The sequence below is a fragment of the Alligator sinensis genome, unplaced genomic scaffold (assembly GCF_000455745.1).
Source record: "Alligator sinensis unplaced genomic scaffold, ASM45574v1 scaffold412_1, whole genome shotgun sequence".
NCBI lineage: Eukaryota > Metazoa > Chordata > Crocodylia > Alligatoridae > Alligator > Alligator sinensis.
The window spans coordinates 881980-903509 of NW_005842474.1; the positions used below are offsets into that span (position 1 = coordinate 881980).

The 21530-nt window shown below is 42.2% G+C and overlaps 1 protein-coding gene across 7 annotated transcripts in view; it reads left to right on the plus strand.

Moving 5' to 3' along the window:
• Positions 1-21530, plus strand: part of TBC1D1 (TBC1 domain family member 1) — a 192621-nt gene that overhangs the window by 41513 nt on the left and 129578 nt on the right. The window contains exon 2 of one of the 7 annotated variants that reach the window (XM_006030908.3): positions 9031-9188. The exons of the other annotated variants lie outside the window; for them this stretch is intronic. Within the exon in view, the coding sequence (XP_006030970.1) occupies positions 9159-9188 (30 nt within the window). The 5' untranslated portion in view covers positions 9031-9158. The remainder of the gene's footprint in view (positions 1-9030; positions 9189-21530) is intronic. 7 annotated transcript variants of the gene reach the window in all.

Consider the following 21530-nt stretch of genomic DNA (forward strand, 5'->3'; position numbering starts at 1 on the left):
ATAATCCTCGGGTTCTCCCTTGTTCCTTCCAGCCCTCAGACAACAAGGCTAGGAACAGACATTACATAAGAACTGGTATAAGTGATCAGAAACCAGTCTAAATCTCAGTGCACATAAACCACTTTCAAAATGTCTGAAACTGGTTTAAGATAAACCTGGATGGATGTAGTATCAGACTTAACTGATTTAGGTTAAATTGCTTTACTGAACTTCTGTTCCAGATCCCCTCAACATTCAAGTTAACTCACAGTCCCCCAGCATCCCAGGATGCTTTGTGCCTCCTCCATAAGCCCCCAATCACAGGGCGGGCAAGCTAGCCTTCGCCCACGCTGTCTGCTCCAGCCAAGCAGGGAGGCATGCTCTAGTGCCCCCTGGGCTTCTGGCCTGGGCTACTGCAGGAACGTGGCTGCATTTCTGGAATCAGAAGCGAGTCTGTGTTCACTTGCTTATTGGTTCAATCTGTGCATTTTAGACTAACCTGTGAAGACTGACTTGACTCAGCCTCAAGCTTTTTGACTGTCTGTACTTAGCTCAAGTGATCCTTTACCTCAGGAGCCCAACTGAAACAGGGTCAACTGAGTCTTCACGTTTTACTCGGCTCTCATCCCTTTTGTGCCTGGAGTTTTCAGACACCCTGAATCCATCTTGCACACACTTTGCAGAAGTGAATCCAAACTATAAAAAGATCCTTGGCCATGGATTCTCCCTGGTTCATCAGCTTTTCCTCCTCAGTCCCACTCTAAGCACTGGGAACAAAAGTTATCTTCTGCTTTGGGGCTCTCAAAATATGAGCTAAAAATTCCATTCTCAGAAAGATGGGAGGAAGAAGATCCTCAAAATAGGTCTTCTTTTGCGCAAAAAACCAATTTGTCAGTCTGATAAAGGACACTTTCTCCCCCCACCCCATTGACCATTCAGAATCAGGTAATTCAGGTTGTCTGTTCTTGAGCAAAGATGTGGAAGTTTTGGTTAATTAATTCATTCCAATTCTGATATTTGTACCAGCAATTTAGTATTTCCTGTTACCCAGAAATGCCTCAAAATGAGCTGTAAGAAGAGCAGGTTTACTTTGCCTATACTGGAATCTTCTGAGGGAAAACTCTTTTGTGAGATGTAGTCCACACCTAAAAAGAAGACTTTTCTCTTCATATGATCAGTATAATTAACCTTATGACCAGTATAATTAATCAGCTTATTCCAATTTAATATTTTAAGATTATTTTCTTGACTCATTCAACAAATGCCTTTCTTTGTGCTCATGTATTACAGTTTTCTTGTACTGGTATATAAAATGTTATATACGTTGTCCTATTATGCAGCAAAGCCTGATAAAAGAAGCAGAATGTTTGAATTCCCTCATATGGTAATTTGTTTTGTTTAATTTAAGATACAATTTTAGCCATTCAGGCTACTCCATCTCTCCTATCTGCTGTTGCTTCACTTCACAATTGATTTACTTATTGCTTGGCTCTTTCTCCAGGTTCATCTGTGAGGCAAAAGGAAATGCTGAAATGACTGAATCAGTAGAGAATTTCAGCATTTATGAATTTTGTCATTACCAGGGCTTGAAATAATTACCAGATTCTAGCTAGAGACCTAAACCTACAGTACCAGTAAGAAAGATAGGTGGACAGTATCCAGATGAGAAGTGCAGTTCCACCTGTCACCATCTAAGGAGCTGTGGAAGAAAGGGAAGCCTATGGGAGTTTGTCCCTGGACACTGGCTGGGATGGTTTTTCTTAATGCCCTGTGATTGGCCAACATCTTAAAAACTCGAAGCCCCTCTTGACTTCTAGCTACTAGATGGGAGAAGGTGCTTGGACAGGAAGCTCCAACATCTTCCAGTGGGTTTTTTGGTACTTCAACTATTACAGTGAAATCCTGGTTCCATCAGAGTTAATGAAAAAAAGCTTCCTTTGTTTCAACAGGAGCAGGATTTCATTCTTGAAATGTGAACACCTGTGGACCATAGCCTCCATAATGTATATCTTATGTAATGTTGAATTTATTGTGTAATGTTCAATTTATAGTTTAGGCAAGAAAATGATTATTTTAGTTTTGTTTAATAGCTTTCTTTCTCTTATTCTTGGCACATACAAGTTTGTTCTATCATCCACTTGTTTAAAAATGTTTTTCTCCATATCTTTTCAGGTGTTAGTTAATAGTCCTAGTTCTGACCTAGCTATTTGGGTAGGTTGAAAGCCACAGGTTGGGCTATAGATCAAAGGAAAATCTCCTCCCCCTCTCCCTACCTTCAATAGATCCACATGAGCAGTTTTGCTTGTCCTAGTTTGCTTCTCCATGTCTAGGCACAGGTGGAATGGAAATCTGGCATTTTTAAGCTATTTCAAGTACTGTTAGAGTGATGTTGTAGTTGTGCTGGTCCAGGAAATATGTGAGAGGGAAGTATTTTTGTGGGCAGTATCTTTTATTGAACCAACTGCATGGTTGGAAAAGATTTAAATCAAGATTTTGAATACAAGGAACCCAGATTGTTGGTCCAATACAAGGTGTCACCATGAAAACCCTTGCCTCTAAGCAGTTTCAAATTCCTTTTTTAAATCTAAGTATATTTAGAAAGAGGGAACAAATATCTTTAAATGTATGGAACCGTTTGTCATCAGCTACTCTCCTTTATAAGAAAAGTGTGACTATAAGTGCAACTTCATTTCCTCCTTCTTTTCCATCTGGTTGGGGAAAATGAATTATATACATGTATAGAAGTAGAGATAAGTAGTTTAGTGGACTTGCATTTCAAGAAATCCAGGGAACAGATTAAAACAAATAAGAACTAGTAAAAATGAAGACTATTCTGTAATGAAGGGTCAAATGCATTATGTAACTGGCAAGAGCCCTATAATTCCCTTGTGTCCATGTTTATCCAATTGAATTTGAAGGCCCTGCCCATGCGTGAGAACAGAATTTAGCTCCAGGAAGGCAGAGAATGGTATAGGGTCATGAAAGGGCATGTGTACGAAGAGCTAATAACTCAAAGTAAAAATAACAGCAAATGAATATTCAGGCTGGGGAAGTTCCTTTAAAAAAAAAAAAAAAAAAAAAAAAGGATTCACTTGGGTCTACTTGTTGTTTGTGCAATGGAGCCTTTACACCTAACGCTGGCCACCACTGCTCTGAGCTCTGTGCCCATCTTTCCAAAGCATTCAGCGTGTATAATTTGGAAAGCAAGGAACAAGTTCTCAATATTAGTAAGTAATCAAACCAGACTTCTCCCTGATCTAAAATCTTATGAAATCTTGCTTAGTGTTCTTACACTTAGATTTCTAATGAAATCTCAAAGGTAGTGCACCCTTTTAAACTTGACTCTCAAGCCAAAAAGCATAAGGGAATTTCACTAAGAGTATTCTTCCTATATTGACCAGAACCCAGATTAGTGGATCTACTAGGTATGATCTTCTAATTCCTTTTTTCAAATGCTGCTGCTTTTTTTTTTTTTTTGAAAGAGGATGGCTGTCATTAAGGAGAAATATGTTCTACTTTTTATGGGAGTAGGCAGCTATACAATATAAAGTTCCTTTTTTTGTAATGAGGTAAAGCAGAAAATGTGGCTTGAAAGTATTCCTGTGCATAATTATGACTGTATTTTTTTAAATAGTAGAAAATATATCTGCTAATGTTTTCCGTTATATCATCCACTAAATCATGTTTTTAGTTTAATGATTGTGTATTAAGATAAGGGTGTATCAGAAGCTACTCTGTTTTGTTTATACTGTACAAATGTATTCCCAACTCTCTTGAGTTTTTCCAATTACCAGAAATGGATATACAATACTTATTGAAGAGAAGTTATTTCCTTAAACTTTGCACAAGCCAGATTTAAAAATAGAAAAACAGAGATTCTAATTTAAACCGTCAGGCATTTTGAAAAGGGACAGTTATTCATATTACATTGCTAAAAATGTTTTTAGAAGTTAGAGAAATCATTTATGCTAAATATTTCAGACCGAGAAAGGTACTTGTGTCCATGCCTTGCATCAGTATAATAGCTGAGTACTGCCCAAATTTCATTTAATATATTTTTCCCTCACAGCTGCCAGGTTCCCAAATACAATTTCCATTTTACAGTCAGGAAACTGAGACAAGTAGAGACAAAGTAATTAAAATCTGTGGCAAAATTTAGAATTTGGTCTTGGGTTGTCTAAATCAGTGGTGCTCAACCTTTTGGCCCTGCTGGCTACATGAGTGGGGTGGGGCCAGTCTGTGGGCCAGATCATTCTCTGTATGCCAGACTCTGGCCCTTGGGCTAATATTGCCCCAAGTGCCAGGAGCGGCCCTGCGGCACAGCACTGCCTTTCCTGCCCCTGTGTGCAGGGATTGGTTCGATGCAGGGCTGGCATCATCTGCTACTGCCTCCTACCCCCAGGATTGGTACCTGGGGTCCCAGTTCCACCCCCTCTTGCCCCAGTGTGCTCGGATTGGGTCCTAGGTGCTGGTGCTGCCCCTGCCTGGCCCTGCGTGCTGGGATTGGGTGCCAGTCTAGGGCACAGGGCCTGGGGCTCCCCATGAATATGGAAATTTGGAGGGGGCGAGGGGGGCAGTGCCACTGTTCTCCTGTCACCAAAATTTTTGCACCTGTCATCCAGCCCACAGGGCTCCCCACATGGCACTGTGGGCAGGGGATTGAGCACCCTGACCTAAATTCTAACTCAGTGTTTTAACTGTAATGTCACTTTTCCTCTCATTTAAATGGTACCTTAGAAGATGTCAAGGTATTTTACAAAACCATGTACATGTTACTAGTACAGTTACCTTTGATTCAGAAAATGAAGTGGAGAGTAAGGTTAAGTGACTAGTTCAGAGTTGCTCACTTAGTTGCAGTCAGGACTTGAAATCAGATTTCCTGAACTACATCATCATCTAATGGCAGCTAGGAGGATGTACTTATTGTTTGTTTTTAAAACTGGACCTGGAGCCAACCAAGAAGGGGTAGCTGAGAAAGCATCTATACAGACTGTGTCTTTACACTGAAGTAGGGAGACAAATATTAGATTTAGAAATAGTATTGTTCATGCAGAATGTTAAGGAAATATGAGACTAATGTTGTCATGTAATGGAAAATATGCTCTCTATTATAATATATGCTCTCTTCCTTGTACCCTTACTTGATTTATGTTAAAAACATAGCCTAGATTGCAAATACATTTAGTGCTCATGAAAGGTGCCAGATTTAAACAGATGTCCTTTATTCATCTACAGAAGACCTATATTATGAGCAGCAGCAGCAGTGAAAGCTTCTCCCTGCTACCAGCCAGCATGCCTGGAGAGATCACTGTCAGAGAAGGCATGAGTGCTGTCAGTCTTCATGCTTACGAAGCATTTGGGCTCTTTGCTAGGGTGCCTTGTGGCCTTGGATGTAGGCACCTGGACACTTACAAACATAAGCTCACTCTACATTGCTACCTTAAGTTAAATTATGTTAAAAACATGTCAGTTCATTTAATCTTTATGAAAATATGAATTACTAAATAACTTGCATTTTTACTTTGAGGAAATAACCTGCAGTCCAAACTACGGACCTGAAACAAAGGCCAGAGAAGTCCATAGAAAAGTTCTTGTTGACTTAGGCTTTAGTTCAGGCCCTTTTTATGAGCAGAAGTTGTGCGATAGGGACCTTTGTGTATTGTAGGTGCAAAGTTCACTAAAATAAATTGTATCTGCAATAAAGAGTAATGTATGGGTGTGTCTACACATGATGCTACATTGCCATAGCAATGTTTACATATGACCAGCAGTTACTTCACTTTAGTGACACACTCCCCCAGTATAGCGTGCTGCTATGGTGAGGTAGCTGCTAAAAATAACCGTGCACCGTGTGTATGGCACAGTACAGACTGTTACTGCGCTGTGATTTATTACTTCCAAAAGGAAGTAGCTGATCTGCTGCTCTGCTTTCTGCTTCTTGTCTCGTGCTCCCTGCCTGATCTAATACACTGCTTTCTGCTTCTTGCCCTATACCACTGTTGCCTCTCCCCTCCCTAAGCCTGCTGCGTGCCACACACAGAGGCTGCCTATGTCATTTTTGGCACCCATGTTACAGGTTTGCCACCCCTGTGCTATGGCATCATATCAAATAGCTGTATCTAGAAAAAGGGATCTTGTTTCAAGACTCCAGAATTTCCACTGAGTAGAACATGAAGCAAGTCACCTAACTTATCTGTGGTCTAGTAAAATAAATATAATATTTAGATCAAAGACTTTAAGATACTCAGATAAAGAGATACTAGATTTTTCTTCTAATGGAGCTATTATTGCCCACAAAGGTGAAGAATATATTAACCCTGGCATGAGTGTACCATAAGTGAATCAGGTCCTTTTGTAAGCTGTCCCATGCCTTCTCTTTAGCATTCTAGACTTTCAACATCCATAACTGTTTTCTCAGTTCTGAGCAGGCACCAAAGGGTGAAATGTTGCTTATTACAATAATCACAGTTGCCTAACTGTTAGCACATACTTCCTTTTGGTTGTCTTAGAAGAATTTACAATTTGATGAGACTAAGCAGGGGTTATATTTTTACTGCATGTAGTGTATCCATCACAATGGAACTCTGATTCATTGTTAGGGCCTGTAGGTCCCTCTGCCATACAGACTAGTAAATAATAGAGCATATTATCATGCACTGTGTTCCTTAGCATACAGTGAGTTTCAAGTAGGAGACATTTTTCAAGAATATTGCGGAATTGCTCAAATTAGACTTTATGCAGTGTTACGCTGCTATTACTAAATGATTGAACAGTGATTGAAATATTATAATTAGTACAGTAATTGATGCATGATTTATGACTTGTCACTTGCATGTTCCTTTTGAAGCCATGCCATGCTGTCATCTCATTACTGCTCCACTAAACTTGTGTGTTTGTTGACTCTTATTGTATCTGTGTTACCAGATCTTTATACTTACATCAGCATGCTTCACTTAATTTTTAATGATTTCTTGGAAGTTCAAATTTAGCATGACCTTTTTAAGACCAGCAAAATACTTAATGCCACATTCTACCCGAGACTAAAGCTGAGTGATTTATTTTGTTGTTGTTGTTCAACAATAAAGTCATTTAGCTCCAAAAAATAGGTTGAGAAAGGGCTCACCTCACAATGCTCGTCACCTGAAAGCTGGGACACTCGTCTGAGAGGTTAGGAAACCTGTGTTCAAATCCAAAGACAATTCAAGGCAGTGACTAGAATCAAGGTCTCCTATTTCTCAAGATGCTGCTTATTTACTGAGCGACAGTGTGTTCTGAAGTACGACTCTCTCCATTTCTTGTTGGAACTCTTCCACTTAAAAAAAAAAAAAAAAAAAGAAAAAAAAGCAAGCATTACTGTTCTTTATCAATATTCATTGGGAGCAAAATCAAAGGAAGTGGTTATCTAGCGTGGTGGTTAGGACACTTGCCTGGGAGATGAGCCATTTGAAATCCAGTTCTTGTTCCAGTGAATGTCTTAATTATTTTACTTACGCAAAGTTAAACAGTGTCAAAAGGAGAGATTGAGACCTCACCATCTTGGAATATCTGATATCTTGGCAATCAGGGAAAGCCTGACACTTAACCTGGAGATCAAATACATAGGTTCAGCAATCCTGGAGTGGAGGGAATTCAAACTGGTTCCTCCAGGTGAATGTTCTAGCCACTGAGCAGAAAAGGAGGGGACTGCTATTCCTAAGTGTTTTAGTTCAGTGAAGCTAACTCTTCATTTCCTTTGCTTTTTTTCTTACCGGGCATGAAAATGGAACATTTTGGCTCAGATGATGTTTTCTGTGTTAAATAAAAAGCTGCTTGTTCATTTCAACAAGTGAAATGAAAACAATTTTAAATTTTGGCTTTGAAACTGAGAATTTGATTATTTGCACATAGCCCTACTCCCAGTTGGGTGTTAATTAGAGAGGAGGGATTTCTGTTTAATGTGAATGATGGTGTCTGTAAATGCATGCATGTCTAGCTACATATTTACTGTGCTACTATGTACACATATCTACTGTGCATATTTACAAGCAATGCTGCCCTCAAAGATGCTAAGCTGAACTTTGCATGCTGTCTTTTGAATGGAAATAGCTACTCTTGCACAGTTTTACAAGTTAGTTCATTAGCCTTGTCTCGTGGTGCCATGTGAATCACATTGCACTGCTTCTGGTTTGGAAGGAGCACATCTGAAAGAGTGCAGCATGTTTAAGAGTGCCACTGACTGGCATTGTACATTTCTGGTGTAGACATATAGTTTCTGACTTCCTGCATTTTGAACAGAAGGAATGAAAGAATGAGGGTTAAGACATTTCTGGTTTAAATAGGAGATAACATGTCTTGAGCTGCTTAAAATTCACTTTATGTTAACTTGAGAATTATTTCCATGATGCTCTCTATATCAATGTTTGTTTATGTCTTAAAGTGGATATACAGTACTTTTGTTACTGAATGTAAATATATTACTTTAAAACAGCTTAGGTTATGGGAAATCTTGCATTTATGGCAGCCTTAAGTAGAAGGTTATGTTTTGCTTTCAATTGGTATATAAAACATTTATTTGATATTGGATTTTTTTCCAGAAGGCTACTTTAACCACTTTGTGTAAGCACTAGCTATGAATACCGTCTTTTATAGCAGACTGCTTAAGTGCAGCTTAGTTGCCAGTATAGTTTTTATTTTTTTCTTTAAAATCCTTGGCATGTTATTTCAGTGCTGTTATACAGACTACCACATTTCACAACTTCCTGAGTAATGCACAGAGCAGAACTCTGTAGGTACTTTCTCTCTCTCTCTTTCTCCCCTCCTCCTCCTCCCCCTTTCTCTGTCTGAGTAGGTGGAGTCTGAATACTGCTGGTAGCACACTCCCCTCCTTTCCTTTTTACCCAGCCCTTTCCTTTCTTGCACTGAGTTTCTCAGACTGGAATTGTGAAGTTTCAAAGACAGTGACCTCATAGTTACTGTAGAGCCTGGAAAGTGAGCATGCTTCTTTGCAGTATGAGACGGGCTGCTTAAAAACTGTTTCTAAAGAAGGCTTTTTCTCTTTTCACAATAAATGAGGCTGCTGCTTGATGCAGATGTGAGAGGGCTGTTTCTAAGATAGAAGCAAGCAAGGAGGTGAAAAAAAGGGGCTGTGAGAAAGTGGCCAAAGTTACAGATCACCACGCTGTTGTATCTCTTCTTGTAGGATGTCACCATTGTTCAGCTGGGTGGCCAAGGTAGGAAGAGTTTTCATTCATTCTTTTTATGTATTTCTTAAAAAAAAAAATGATCAGGAATGCTCAACTTTCTTTTTAATGCTAACTCACAAAATTAGACTTGGAAAAAGAAATCTTTTTAATTTCATGTTTTAATCGTCTGAAAGTTGGAAGCAGTTTTTTATGTTGTTTGTGTTGAGGTAAGTGGAAGTGGCTGTTATGGTTATCGCTGAACACTGGTCTGTACCTGATTTGTGGAATAGCAAGCTATCTTTTAAAACTGTACATTAGGTGTGGTCTTATTGCTTATTTGGGTCTGACAGTTAAATCTAAGTCTTGTTTGCTCTGGATGTATAGCACTTCCACTTTTTGTCCAAAATTGTACCCAGAGCTTTTACTAGCTGTTAATATGGGAACATTTTTAGGTGAAGGTAAGGCTGATACCACTTTGCATCTGACTGACCAGGACCAGTGTAGCATTTTCCATTCAAATTTTGAAACTACATATATGTATTAGAAATAGTAACAGGAAAGATGGTTTTAAAAAAATCTGAAACATTATCAGATAAGTTCTGCTGAATTTTAAGGATAGCAGTGAATTGATTTTAAATTCTGTCTGCATAGTATCTATTCTATAGATGCAGTATACAAAAGAGTACACAGGATAGCATAGATCAGGAACCTTTGATAAGTGAAGTAGTTCAATATGATGGGGAAGAGTTGATTTCTTTCCCCCCCCCGAAGTCAAGCTGCTTGAAAAGGTTCAAACCATTTTGGAATTTAGCAACTTTCTCATTATATTTAGTGGATCTTCAGTTGTCTGTGACCATTCAGAGCACTGTAAAAAGGGAGAATGTGATCCAGTGTATACACTCATAAAATCCAGCTCTTTTCCCCAATTGCTACTGACTTTACAGAGGGAAAGCAGGCTAATCACTTGTGCCTCAGCACCCTACAATTTAAAATAGATTAAACGTGTACCTTATGATGCTACATTATAATTCTGTGTAATCCCAGTGAGGCTCTCAGAGAAAAAGTTTTGTATTTTTTTTAAAGTGCATCATAATTAGGATTTAAATTTGTTGTCAACCATTGTTCCTTTTTCCCTCATCTTCTGTTTCCTTATTCTTATTTTAAGTAGTTATAGCATTAGTAACATGTTAAAATTTACACTTTTGTCACTCTCACTGCTCTGGTCCTCCTACACTGGAGAGAAAAATGTCCACCCACTTGTACGTTATGTCTGCTGTATGACTACACTTTTTTAGTAGTTGCCCTGGAAATGACACTCAGACTTCCATGCCAGGTGTGGCAAACGTGTAGTCTGATGGATGATTGTAGCCAACAATTAATGATTCTGCTGAATAAATATTCAAGGGCCCCTAAGAGTGATGACACTTAATTGTTAGTTGGCTAACTTTTCAGCTAGACAAAGCAATTGGACAGAAAGAAGTTAGGTTAGGAATATTTACAAGACAGGACTTGGAGTACACAGATGTGGCTAATTCTCCATAGCAAGTAACAGAAAATACCTCTCACTCAGTTTTTAAAAGTGTCATGCATATTTAAAAAAAAATTGCTATGACCTTTTCAAAGCTGTTTCCTTTTACCTACTGTGTAGTGTTTAGTTTTATTTTACTATTAATCAATCTTATTGATAGCAAAAACAAACAATGTGTTTTTAGAAATTTGAAATTAAACTTATTAACACAAAAAAATGTTACTGGCTGCCAAATAGATTAATAATAGCCTATTAGGAGGACTTTAGTTATTGGGAAATGCCCACACATTTTTAAGAGCAAATCCATGTCCTACAGTTTTTATCTGCTTCTCACCACATCCTGGTCTGTTCCATAATGGGGAGTGGTACAGAAAACAGAGCTTTCTGTAATCCTGCTATTTAAACAAAATATGTCTCAATAGAACAAATGCTTAGTACAGTTCAGCCCTGTAAACACTTATGTGACAGTAACCTTTCTCTTTGAGCAATCTGTCTGTAAAAGTGTTAATATGGGTACCTAAGTGTTACTTTAATGTTGCCCTTGGGTATATTTTCACTGCTGAGTTAATCCAGGCTCCTAGTCAGAGTTGCACTTAACCTGCATTGTCACTGGGTTGCGTTTTAGTGATGCTTTCAGCACAGGCTAGCTGGGCCCGTTCTGGGGTGAATTCAAGCCAAAGTGAGATTTCCGTTTGGGCTGGAAACTTACCCACTTAGCACTTACACACTTAGCAAGTAAGGATGCAGGCTAAACCACCTGGGTGCCAATGTAACAGATAAAAATTGATAATTGTTCTTAAAACAAAAAATCAGAATTATTTTTAGTTAAATCACACACTAATTAAAATAAATTTTACTTTTAAAACTAGATCTACTTAAAATTCAGATGTGAAATTTACTACATTTACTGCAATCTATTAAAAACATTTAAACCTAATAAAAATAATATTCCTGGCAGTGCATATTTGCTGCTGTAGTATTAAAGAAAGTTAAACAATTAGACTGGGGTAAGTTAATGGCCTTGCACCTAGAATCAGTTCGTTTAAAAGAATAAAGTGACTGGGGGGGGGCTCAACCTCCAGCTTGTGAGTCACATGCAGCCTGCAGAGCCATCAGATCTGACCCACGGGGTTCCCCGCAGGTCCAGGAATTCGGTCATGGGGCAGCAGTGGCCAGCAATATGGTTATCCTCCCCCATGCCAAATTCCCAAACCTCAAGCCCCTTGTGCTCAGTGGGAGCCAGACTGTGCTCCCTTCCCTTTGTGGGTCCTGGTTGGGGCTGGGCCCCACCTCGCCCCCACCCCCCACATGGGACCAGGCCACACCCCCTTCTCCCCTTCAGGGCTGGATCAAGTCCCCTTCCTCCCTGGGGGGCTGGGTCATGTCTAAGGTTACCATATTTCCAGTTCCAACAAAGAGGGCACTTGTCAGAGGGACACCTAACTCCCCAGCCACAGCCCCCCATCTCTGTTGCTGCTCCTCATTCCTAATCCACAATCCCTTGCTCTCCTGGGCTATGCTGGTGACCTTCCGTCCCAACCTGCAGCCCCCTGGCCCTGCCAGTGCCCCTCGCTTCTGACCCGCAGCCCCCCAGCCCTGGTGGTGCCCCTCACTCCTGACCCACAAGCCCCCCATCCCTCCTGTGCCCTCATTCCCAAGATACAGCCCTCCCTGCTCCCCCCAGCCCTTTTGGATGGGGTCCCAGCTGTTCCCATCCTAACTGGGCCAGAGCACGGTGACTCTGATTCATAAGCATGGTAGTGGAGTGAGTCTGACCCCAGTGCGGGCTGGAGGGGGAAGAAAGGGAGGCCTGTGGAATCCCCTGCCCTGGGCTGGGGCTCCCATGCTGTGCCAGGTGACCTGGCCACATCCCCCCTCCTCTTCCCCTCCTGGGCAGTGACTCCTGGCCACTCCCCCCTGCGAGCATGGGCACTGGCCCCTGTGCTGCTGTCCTGGCCATGGAATTCCCCACTACCCTCAAAGGGCACCCCTTCTCCCGCTGGATGGGCAGGCATTCTCCACTCCCCACCCCCCTACTGTGCCCTGCCACCGCTCCCCAGCGCCATCTGCCACCTGCTCCCCTCACATACCCATCCCCTTGCCCCTGCTACCCTCCCACACGCAGCTCCCTGAACAGCTTTGGCCTTCCAACCCCTGCCCCCAACCCCTGCATCCAGCTGCGAGGCTGCTCCCATGACCCTGCCTGGCTGCATACTGGCCGTGTGTGTGTGTGTGTGTGTGTGTGTGTGTGTGTGTGCACGTGTGCAGACACACATGTGCTGCTGCCTCCAATCGCTCCCCCGCCTGCTCCTACCAGCGGAGCAAAGCAAAATCCCGGACATTTGTTCAGATTTAAAAAAAACGCCTGGCAGAGATTGGAGGACTCAAAAAGAAGACACATCTGGGAGAACCCAGATGTATGGTAACCTTACTCATGTCTCTCTCCCCTGCCTCCCTGCAGGGCTGGATAAAGCTTCCCTCCCCTCCCGCCCCGTGGGGCCAGGTTGTACCCCGCCGTCCCTTTCATGGCCGTATGTTGGCCACTGTGCTGGCCCAAGGCTCTTGATTGGAACCACCATCCAACCCACGAGGGGCAAAAAGGTTAAGCGCCACTGAACTAGACAACTGTAACTTTTTTGCAGGTGCTTAAAAAATATCCTCTTCATTTAAATTAATTCACCTTCATTCACTAAAATAATTCCTCATTGAGAGTTGAGAAACTGATTGGAAGTTGAAGAAGTGAAAAGCTTCCAATTTATGAATAAAAACTTGTGTGGGAGACTGGGATCTCTTAGTTTTAAAATCTTGAAGGATAGGGTGACCAGATAAAAGACGTTCAATTTACTAACTACAGATAATGCTTCCTTTCTTTAATAAATCAATTATTTTTAAAAGCAATTATGTATTATTCACATTTAATTTAATTTTAATTAAGAAAAGCAACTAACAATGCTTTTCTAAATGTACTTTAATTGCAGTTTCCATTTATAAGCTGCTTAACACAAATCATGAATAATAATTAACCAATTACTCATTTTGCATAACATTAAAAATCCAAATAAATATGTTATGATACAATTGCATAAATGTGTGTATATATATCTTCTTAACAAAAGGAAATACCAAATTTAGTATAAAGCTATCAAATGTTTCCAATGTGTTTTAAGTTGATTGTGAATTGTTTGCTTCAAGAAAATTAAATCAGAAATATAAAAAAGAAAAGATTAAAGTAAGAATTTAAGTCATGGTCATTATTGGTGATCTAAATAATTTTAATCTGTAACACTAGTGCTCCAATTCCTTTGAATCATTCATTCCCTTTTGTGACAAACCAAATTCTTTCAGAATTTACTGGGAAATAATCAGGGACAGACAGGGCTTCTAGCACTTTATAGAACCATAAAACACGCCCTTAAATTTACCAGTAGCCATAGGTAAGCTTTTACCTAAAATTGCTGGATCTGTCTATGTATGGTAAAAAAAAAACAACAACCCAAAAACATGCAAGAATTAGCCAATTTCTTTTTCACTGGGGTAGTCTCTGTCCATTAAAAAAAAAAAAAAAAAATGGTATAATGTCTACCTTAGCAAGGCCACGTTACTTGACTGAAGCCTCCAGGCACTACTTCTGAAGCATAAGAATAATGCTGGAATCTCTCTCTTTTTTGCCTGGAACTCTGATACCATCTAGTGTGGTCCATTAGAGTTACTCTTGCAAAAGTTCTGCCATGATTTATATTGTAAAATTCTATATTCGGTGTTTGTCACTTGGTTATAATAGACCCCTCTGAAGAAAAAAATATTCTAGTAATTAAGTGCTTAGCTTAGGTGTGAAACTGCACCTAGTGTAGTGTTTTGCCTTGGAGCTTTGTCCTAGGCATTGTTTTAAATTTTAAGAAGCTTGGAGGGCAAGAACTTTTATTTTTGTTTGCTTTTAACAAATAAGTTTCTAACCCCCGCTATTTATCTCTTTCTTTTTATGATACCCTTTTTAACATTCAAGTCAACCCAGTATTAGCAATCCATTTTCTTAATGTCTGGTTAAACCTGCACTTAATTCCTCTATGCCCCCAACAAATGTTGGCCAACTGTGCTCCTTCTTCATTTAACTGCAAATCTTTTTATGTAAATGGAGAAGAGATTTGCCTTGTCTTAAGAAGAATCCTATACCATTCATTTTAACACAATCCACTAGCCAAGAAGCTTCGTTGGGAGGAGGAGCAAACTGCAATCTCTTGTAGATTACAGTCCATACTTTTGCTGTTTTATTAATGCCCTCAAACCTCTATTTTAGTATATCTGAAGAGGCTCTAATCTGGGAGATGGATGACTTATATAACAGGAATAGTAACTGCAATCTCTTGGTGAATTTCTGGTGATATATGAACTAAGTAACAGATAGTGAGTGATTACAAGGAAAAAAGACCCAGCCATATGACCTTACTCATGGGAGTATTTTTACTTAAATGAGTGGTATTTCCTGCATTATTAAGGATTGAGACTACATTATTGCAGTAATATCTGAGAACAAACAATTAGAGGTGCACTGATACATCAGTCCCATATCGGATTGGCACCAATATAAGGAAAATTGACTGTATTGACAATTGGCTTTTTTTGGCTGATGTGGCCGATAAATGCCCTGTGCGTGTGCGCATCTGGATCTGACTGGTCAGTTTGTTGTGAAGGGAGGGGAGTGTGGGGAGGGGTAGATCGAGGCCCCCATGGTGAGGGAGGGAGTGGGGCTGGGGCAGGGGCAGGCGCTGCACAGCCAGGGTGGGGTGTGGGACACAGCCACAAGTGTCTCGCCTGGGGGGCATGGGGAGGGGGTGACAGCTCTAGCCTCTGTGCACACCCTAGGATAGCATGGAGGACATGAGCCCCTGGATCTGCACATGGGGTGAGGGTGGGCTGCCACTGTGGGCTGGGGCCAGCACTGGGCTCTTCCTGGTCGGGGCTGGGCTGGGCTGCGCTTGGGGTGGGCCATGGCGGTGCTGGGAAGGAGGCTACAGGGTGCACTGCAGCCACCCCAAAATTCACTGTGCCCCCTCCAGCGCTGAGTGCAGCCCAGCCCAGTCCCCTGCCAGGAAGAGCCCAGTGCTGCCCCGAGCCCACAGCAGCAGCCCACCTTTCCCCACGCACAGATCTGGGGGCACATGCCCCCCCCATGTCCTCCCAGAGTATATGCAATGGCGGGGGGGCCCCCCCCCCCTTTCCCAATGCCTTCCCATGGCCAAGCCATGGCTCCATCCCATGTCCCACCCTGGTTTTGCAGCGTATGCCCCAGTGCCAGTCCCACTCCCTCCCTCACTGCAGGGCCTCCACTTGCCCCCCTCTCCCTCCACCCCACACTTCTTCCCCCACAACAGACTTGCCAGCCGGGCCCTGCTCTACAAGCTGCCGGACTGCATATTGGCAATTGGATTGGTATCAGCTGATATGGCTTGTTTAAAATCTGCCATTGGTATCAACCCAAAAATCTGTATCAGTACACCCATACAAACAATAACAGTGGATCTTCAGAACAAAAAAAACATAGGTACCTAGGTTGAAATCAGTGTCAGTTCACTTCACAGGGCTGGATTTCAGTCTCCAGGTATAGATGATAAGACTTCTCCTAAGACTTTTTTTCGGTTATTTTTTGCTAGTTCATTCTCATTGTTTCTGTAAACAAAAAAATAGTTTTTACCATCACATTTGAAGATGTGTTAAAATTACCAAAGCATATTTTGATAATGTGAACATTTTAACTTTTCTGTTTGTCTGTCATTCATAAAATATCTTTCATCCCAGAGTGCCATCCACAAATGATGTGCATTCAACTCTGGAGTGAAACTGGTCTTTGGTCAGCAGTTCACAGTAACATTGCCTCCAGGAATTTAACAGAATAGTAAGAATGTTTGCCTTAATGGAGCAATTCATTTTTATTCTTCAAGTCTGCCTGAATTCACATCTGTTTTTCTGAGGTGTGATGATTATACAGGGGGCAAAGCCAGGTAGAATCAGGCCCATTGTGTTCTTGTGTCTGGCTGCTACTGTGCAAGTACAGCAAAGTAACTTCCTATGTGTTTGTAAATGATCATGTACATTTATGGTACTAAATAAATAATATCTCTTTCTAAAGTGAAGTTCTCAGCCATGTAAATTTCAACTCACAAAGGCTTTCTGCTAAGTCATTTAAACCTCTTAGTGAATTTCTTATAAGCGGTCTCTTTCAGGTCCCCGTGGTCCAAATCTAATGAGGTGATTTCTAGCTAGACTAAGTGATTAGCTGAGCTTTTTATTTTGCATCCTTTACTGGGCTCTAACCTCCCAAACCCAAATTGAACATTTAGACCTTATTTGATTCTGTTTGATTTGCTTGCCTCCAAAAATCTTAAGTGATTGACACTACCTGTATGAGGAAAGCAAACACAAGGTTTTGACCCAATTTGGCAAAATTCCTGCATGTTCAATGGGAGCAGGAGAGAGTCCCTGGCCTTATGGTGAAATGAGATAATACAATAGAGTGCTTAAAAGTTTGCATATGTGATTGTGCAGTTTAGTTTATGAATGTGTCTTGTTGTCAGCTTTGCAGTCAAAAATACTACTCATGTTCATTTTGTTAAGAGATCTAATTCAGGAGTGTTCAATGCTTGGCCCATGGCTGGTGGAGCAACATCATACCGCCTGTGACTGAAAATTTGGTAGCGGCATCACTGTTAATTGCTGCTTCTCTGCTGCCAAATTTCTGGACCCATGGGAGTGCTGTGGGCTGGACTAGGTGTGATCAGGGTAGCTCAGGACCCAATCTCGGTGCATGCGGCTGATCCAGCTCATGGACTGGAGCAACACCACTCATCCAGCCTGCGGGATTAGTAGGTTGAGCACCACTGGTCTAATGTAGTGGAACAGTCATACTCTGAGGTATGCGTATCAGAGGTCTATCTGACTGCAGTTGAGCTCTGAATTCCCCAAATACAAGCATCTTTTGTGAAAACAAGGCAAATGCAGAACAAGTACTTGAGCAAAAGAATTACACAAATATCATACACCCCCAGCTTTCATTCTCCTGTTCTGCTCCTGTAGCTGCTGTCAATAATTTATAAGAGTCAAGGTTCCTTTTCTAATTATCTCAGCACTTTGCAGATCACTTTCTGCCTTTTGCTCTGCTCCAGCCTACCAAAAAGCTACTCCAGAAACCACTGATGTTCCTTCACAGATGAGCTCAGAGGAATACAAGAATGTTACAGCTCACATTTTCTTTCCTCCTCAGAATCTAGGAACATCAACATGCTTGTGAATCCTTTGCTTATGGGGAAATTGTATTATCAACCTTGGTTCTGTGCCAGCTAGTAAAAACTTAAGTGTTTAAAAATCAAGCACTTCTGAAATGAACGTTCAAGGTTGGATGGGCAGTATTGGGTAGTGTATGTAGCTGAGAGGTTGATGAGGATGTGGGAGGTAATGTAAGAGTGATGTTGTAGCTGTGAAGGTGCAGAAATGTGAGAGGCAAGGATTGCTTAGGGTGATATCTGTTGATAGGACCAATTATGTAGTTGGGGTAAAGTTAGACAAGTTTTTGAATTCAAGACATTCTTCCTCAGGTCTCTGATTATAGTGAAGCACAGCATAGAGGAGGGAATGAGAGAAATTCTTGGGTGTAATAGACACAATTAGAAAAAGAAAAGAAGCTGATTCCTGGGAGGTCCAGGCCTATCAAAAGGGGGAATGGGGAGGGAGGGGGGTGGTCAGTCTCACCTTCCTTGTGTGGAAAAAATTCAGGAGTTGGATAAATTATAATGGGCCATAAATCCAGTATCAGTGTTTAATCCAGGGGTGGGTAAGTATTTCAGCTGGAGGGCTGCTTAATGAGTGGTGAGCTGCTGAGGGCTGCAAGGGTAGCCCCGCCCCTTGACAGATGTCCCGCCCCTCTGGTTGCCATATTGGGACCAGAAGTCCCACCCCTAACCCCTGACCTTTGCCACCAGAACTCCCTCCCCTTGCCTGCAAAAGTACTTATTTTGACCCGGGGTAGGGGGGGGGGGGGGGGGGGGGGGGAGGGGAGTGGTGGTGGTACAGTGTTTGTCATCTGAACCAGAAAAAAAGAAATCGTATACTAAAAGTCAAACATTTACTATAACGTATTTTCATTTTATTACAAAAAATATTTTTGTCATGACTTGTTCTTGTGTAGTCAGTATATACAGAGGTGACTGCGTAATAGGTCAAAAATCAAGTCTTGTATATTTTGTGTGTTGGGGAGAGTGTGGGGTTTGGTTGTGTGTATGGTGTGGTGTGTGTGTGCACATGTGGGGTTTGTGAGGGGGTGTGGCTGTGCGAGGGGGCGGATGGTATGTTGTTGGGTGTGTGCATATTTGGGAGCGTGGTGGGGGCAGGTTGTGTGGGGGGGGGGGTTGTGGGGGGCGCTTGCTCCCCCCCCCTTATTTGGCACACAGCTCCCCCTGCCAGTGGCAGCAGCAGCAGGCCGGGGTCCTTGGGGTGCTTGTGGCACTTCTGTCCGATGGCACACAACTCCAGTCAGAGCTACACATGGCGACAAGCAGCACAGCTAGGCCAGCCCACCTCTATCACTTGGCACTCCCTGTATTTTGCCCACCCCTGGTTTAGTCCTTGGTTCTTAGTGTTCAGCAAGCTTATGAATTCTTGTTCCCAGGTTTACCTTGTATAGTTGTTCAGTAGATTTCCCTTGAGCAGGAGGATAGTGAGGTCAGGCAGAGAGTGGTGGTTCTGTAAACAGTGTGCTTCTAATGGTGAGTGTATGTTTCCATCCTTTATTTGTGAACTTTTTGTGAGAGTTCATTCTCTTGCCTAGTTGCTGTTTAGTTTCACCCAAGTAGTTGCCATGAAGGGATTTGGTGCATTGGATTAGATGTATCACAATTTGAAAAAGGCATGTATCCCAGCTGCCAGCGGTGGGTTTGGGATTGAGAGTGTGGTCGGGGGTAGAAAGGTAAGAAAGGTTTATTGACTTAACAAACGCACGACTACGCGTAGTAACAAAACAACAGGGACAGACCATAATAATTCTCATCGGCAACTTATCGGCAGTCCCCTCTGATGCCTGATGTATGACAAGTTCTTTTCCACAAAGCTCAGCAAATCAGGTGTCCCCAATCAGCGCTCTCTGAGGGGTACCGGGAAGGACCCTGGTATTCAGTCCTTGGGCTCCTCGAGATCCACGGGCTCACTGAATCCAGGTCAGCAGCTAATCTTAAATCAGTAACTTCTTTTGCAGAGCTGCATCTTCCTTCTAAATGATTTCCGGATGTGCTAGCCAATTTATAACTTCTGAGCTATGCTGATAACTTACAGCCATCCAGATTCTCCCACTGCAAACTTTCCTTAGGACTGAACAATAGCAGTACAAGCTTTGCATTCTTCTGATAAGGTTAATTTTTACTATGCCACAGGGCCTACTACTTCTACAAGGCTTTGTTAAATTTACTAGGCCTTACTACATCTTTGACTTTAGTTAGGCTCTTAACCACAACATATAGCTTAATATTTGAACAAATGACAGAAAAACACGATCTAATTTTCACAGAGCTTTCAGCAAGCACTTTTATCACATAGACATAATTTCAGCTGTCACAGCATGTGTAGGAACCATGGATTTGATGGTTTCTAAATGGGAGGCGTTAATAGTGGTGGCAGTGGAGATGTGCTGACAAGTTTGGCATTTCTTGCAAAGATAAGGCTGTGTTCCACTTAATAGATTCATAGAGTCGGAAGGGACCTCAGTGGGCCATCTAGTCTGACCCCCTGCCCCTGGCAGGCAAGAAGAGTCACCAACCCCAGGGTCATAGATTCATAGATTGTAGTCGGAAGGGACCACAATGGATCATCATGTCCGGCCCCCTGCCCCTGGCAGGAAAGAGGACCGAGGTCAGATGACCCCAGCCAGGTGACTATTTAGCCTCCTCTTGAAGACCTCCAAGCTAGGTGATAGCACCACCTCTCTTGGAAGCCAATTCCAGGTCCTGGCCACCCTTGCTGTGAAAATTTTTTTCCTAATATCTAACCTAAATCCACTCTCAACTAGTTTACACCCATTATTCCTAGAACTCCCTGGGACACCTTAGTAAACAGCGCTTCCCCTATTCCCTTTTGACCTCCCCTATTAAATTTATAGGCGGCCACAAGATCTCCCCTCAGCTGTCTCTTGTGAAGGCTGAAGAGATTCAGCTCTCTCAACCTCCCCCCGTAGGGTCTATCACAAAGGCCATTAATTATGCAAGTGGCCCTCCTCTGGACCCTCTCGAGATGCCCCACGTCCCTCTTGAAGTGTGGTGCCCAAAAACTGGACACGGTACTCCAACTGCGGCCTGACCAGTGCCGCATAGAGGGGGAGCATCACCTCCTTTATTCTACTAGTCGTGCAGCAGCTAATGCACGACAAGGTGCGATTGGCCTTGTTGATGGCCTCATTACACTGCCGGCTCATGTTCATCTTGGAGTCAGTTATGACTCCAAGATCCAACTCTGCCTCCGAGGTGCTGAGAAGGACACTCCCCAACCTATAGGTGTGCTGGGGGTTCCTCCTTCCCAGGTGGAGTACCTTGCATGATAAACAGGAAAACATCCTGGTTCATCAGGGAACTCTAGCTAGTAACAAAGAATTCAGAGTAACTAGAATCAGTTCACAGTCTACAAGAACATAGTGAGTGGGATTCGTCCCACGACTGGGCGGTACATATTGAGGGTTATAGGCTGTACAGAAAGGATAGGATGGGGAAGAAAGGGGGAGGGGTTGTGCTCTATGTCAATGAGCGCTGCTCACCTCCCTCCAGGCCGTGAAGGAAGCATCCACAACCACTCCCTGGGTGCGGTCCCTAAGCCAGTTGGCCACCCACCTGACC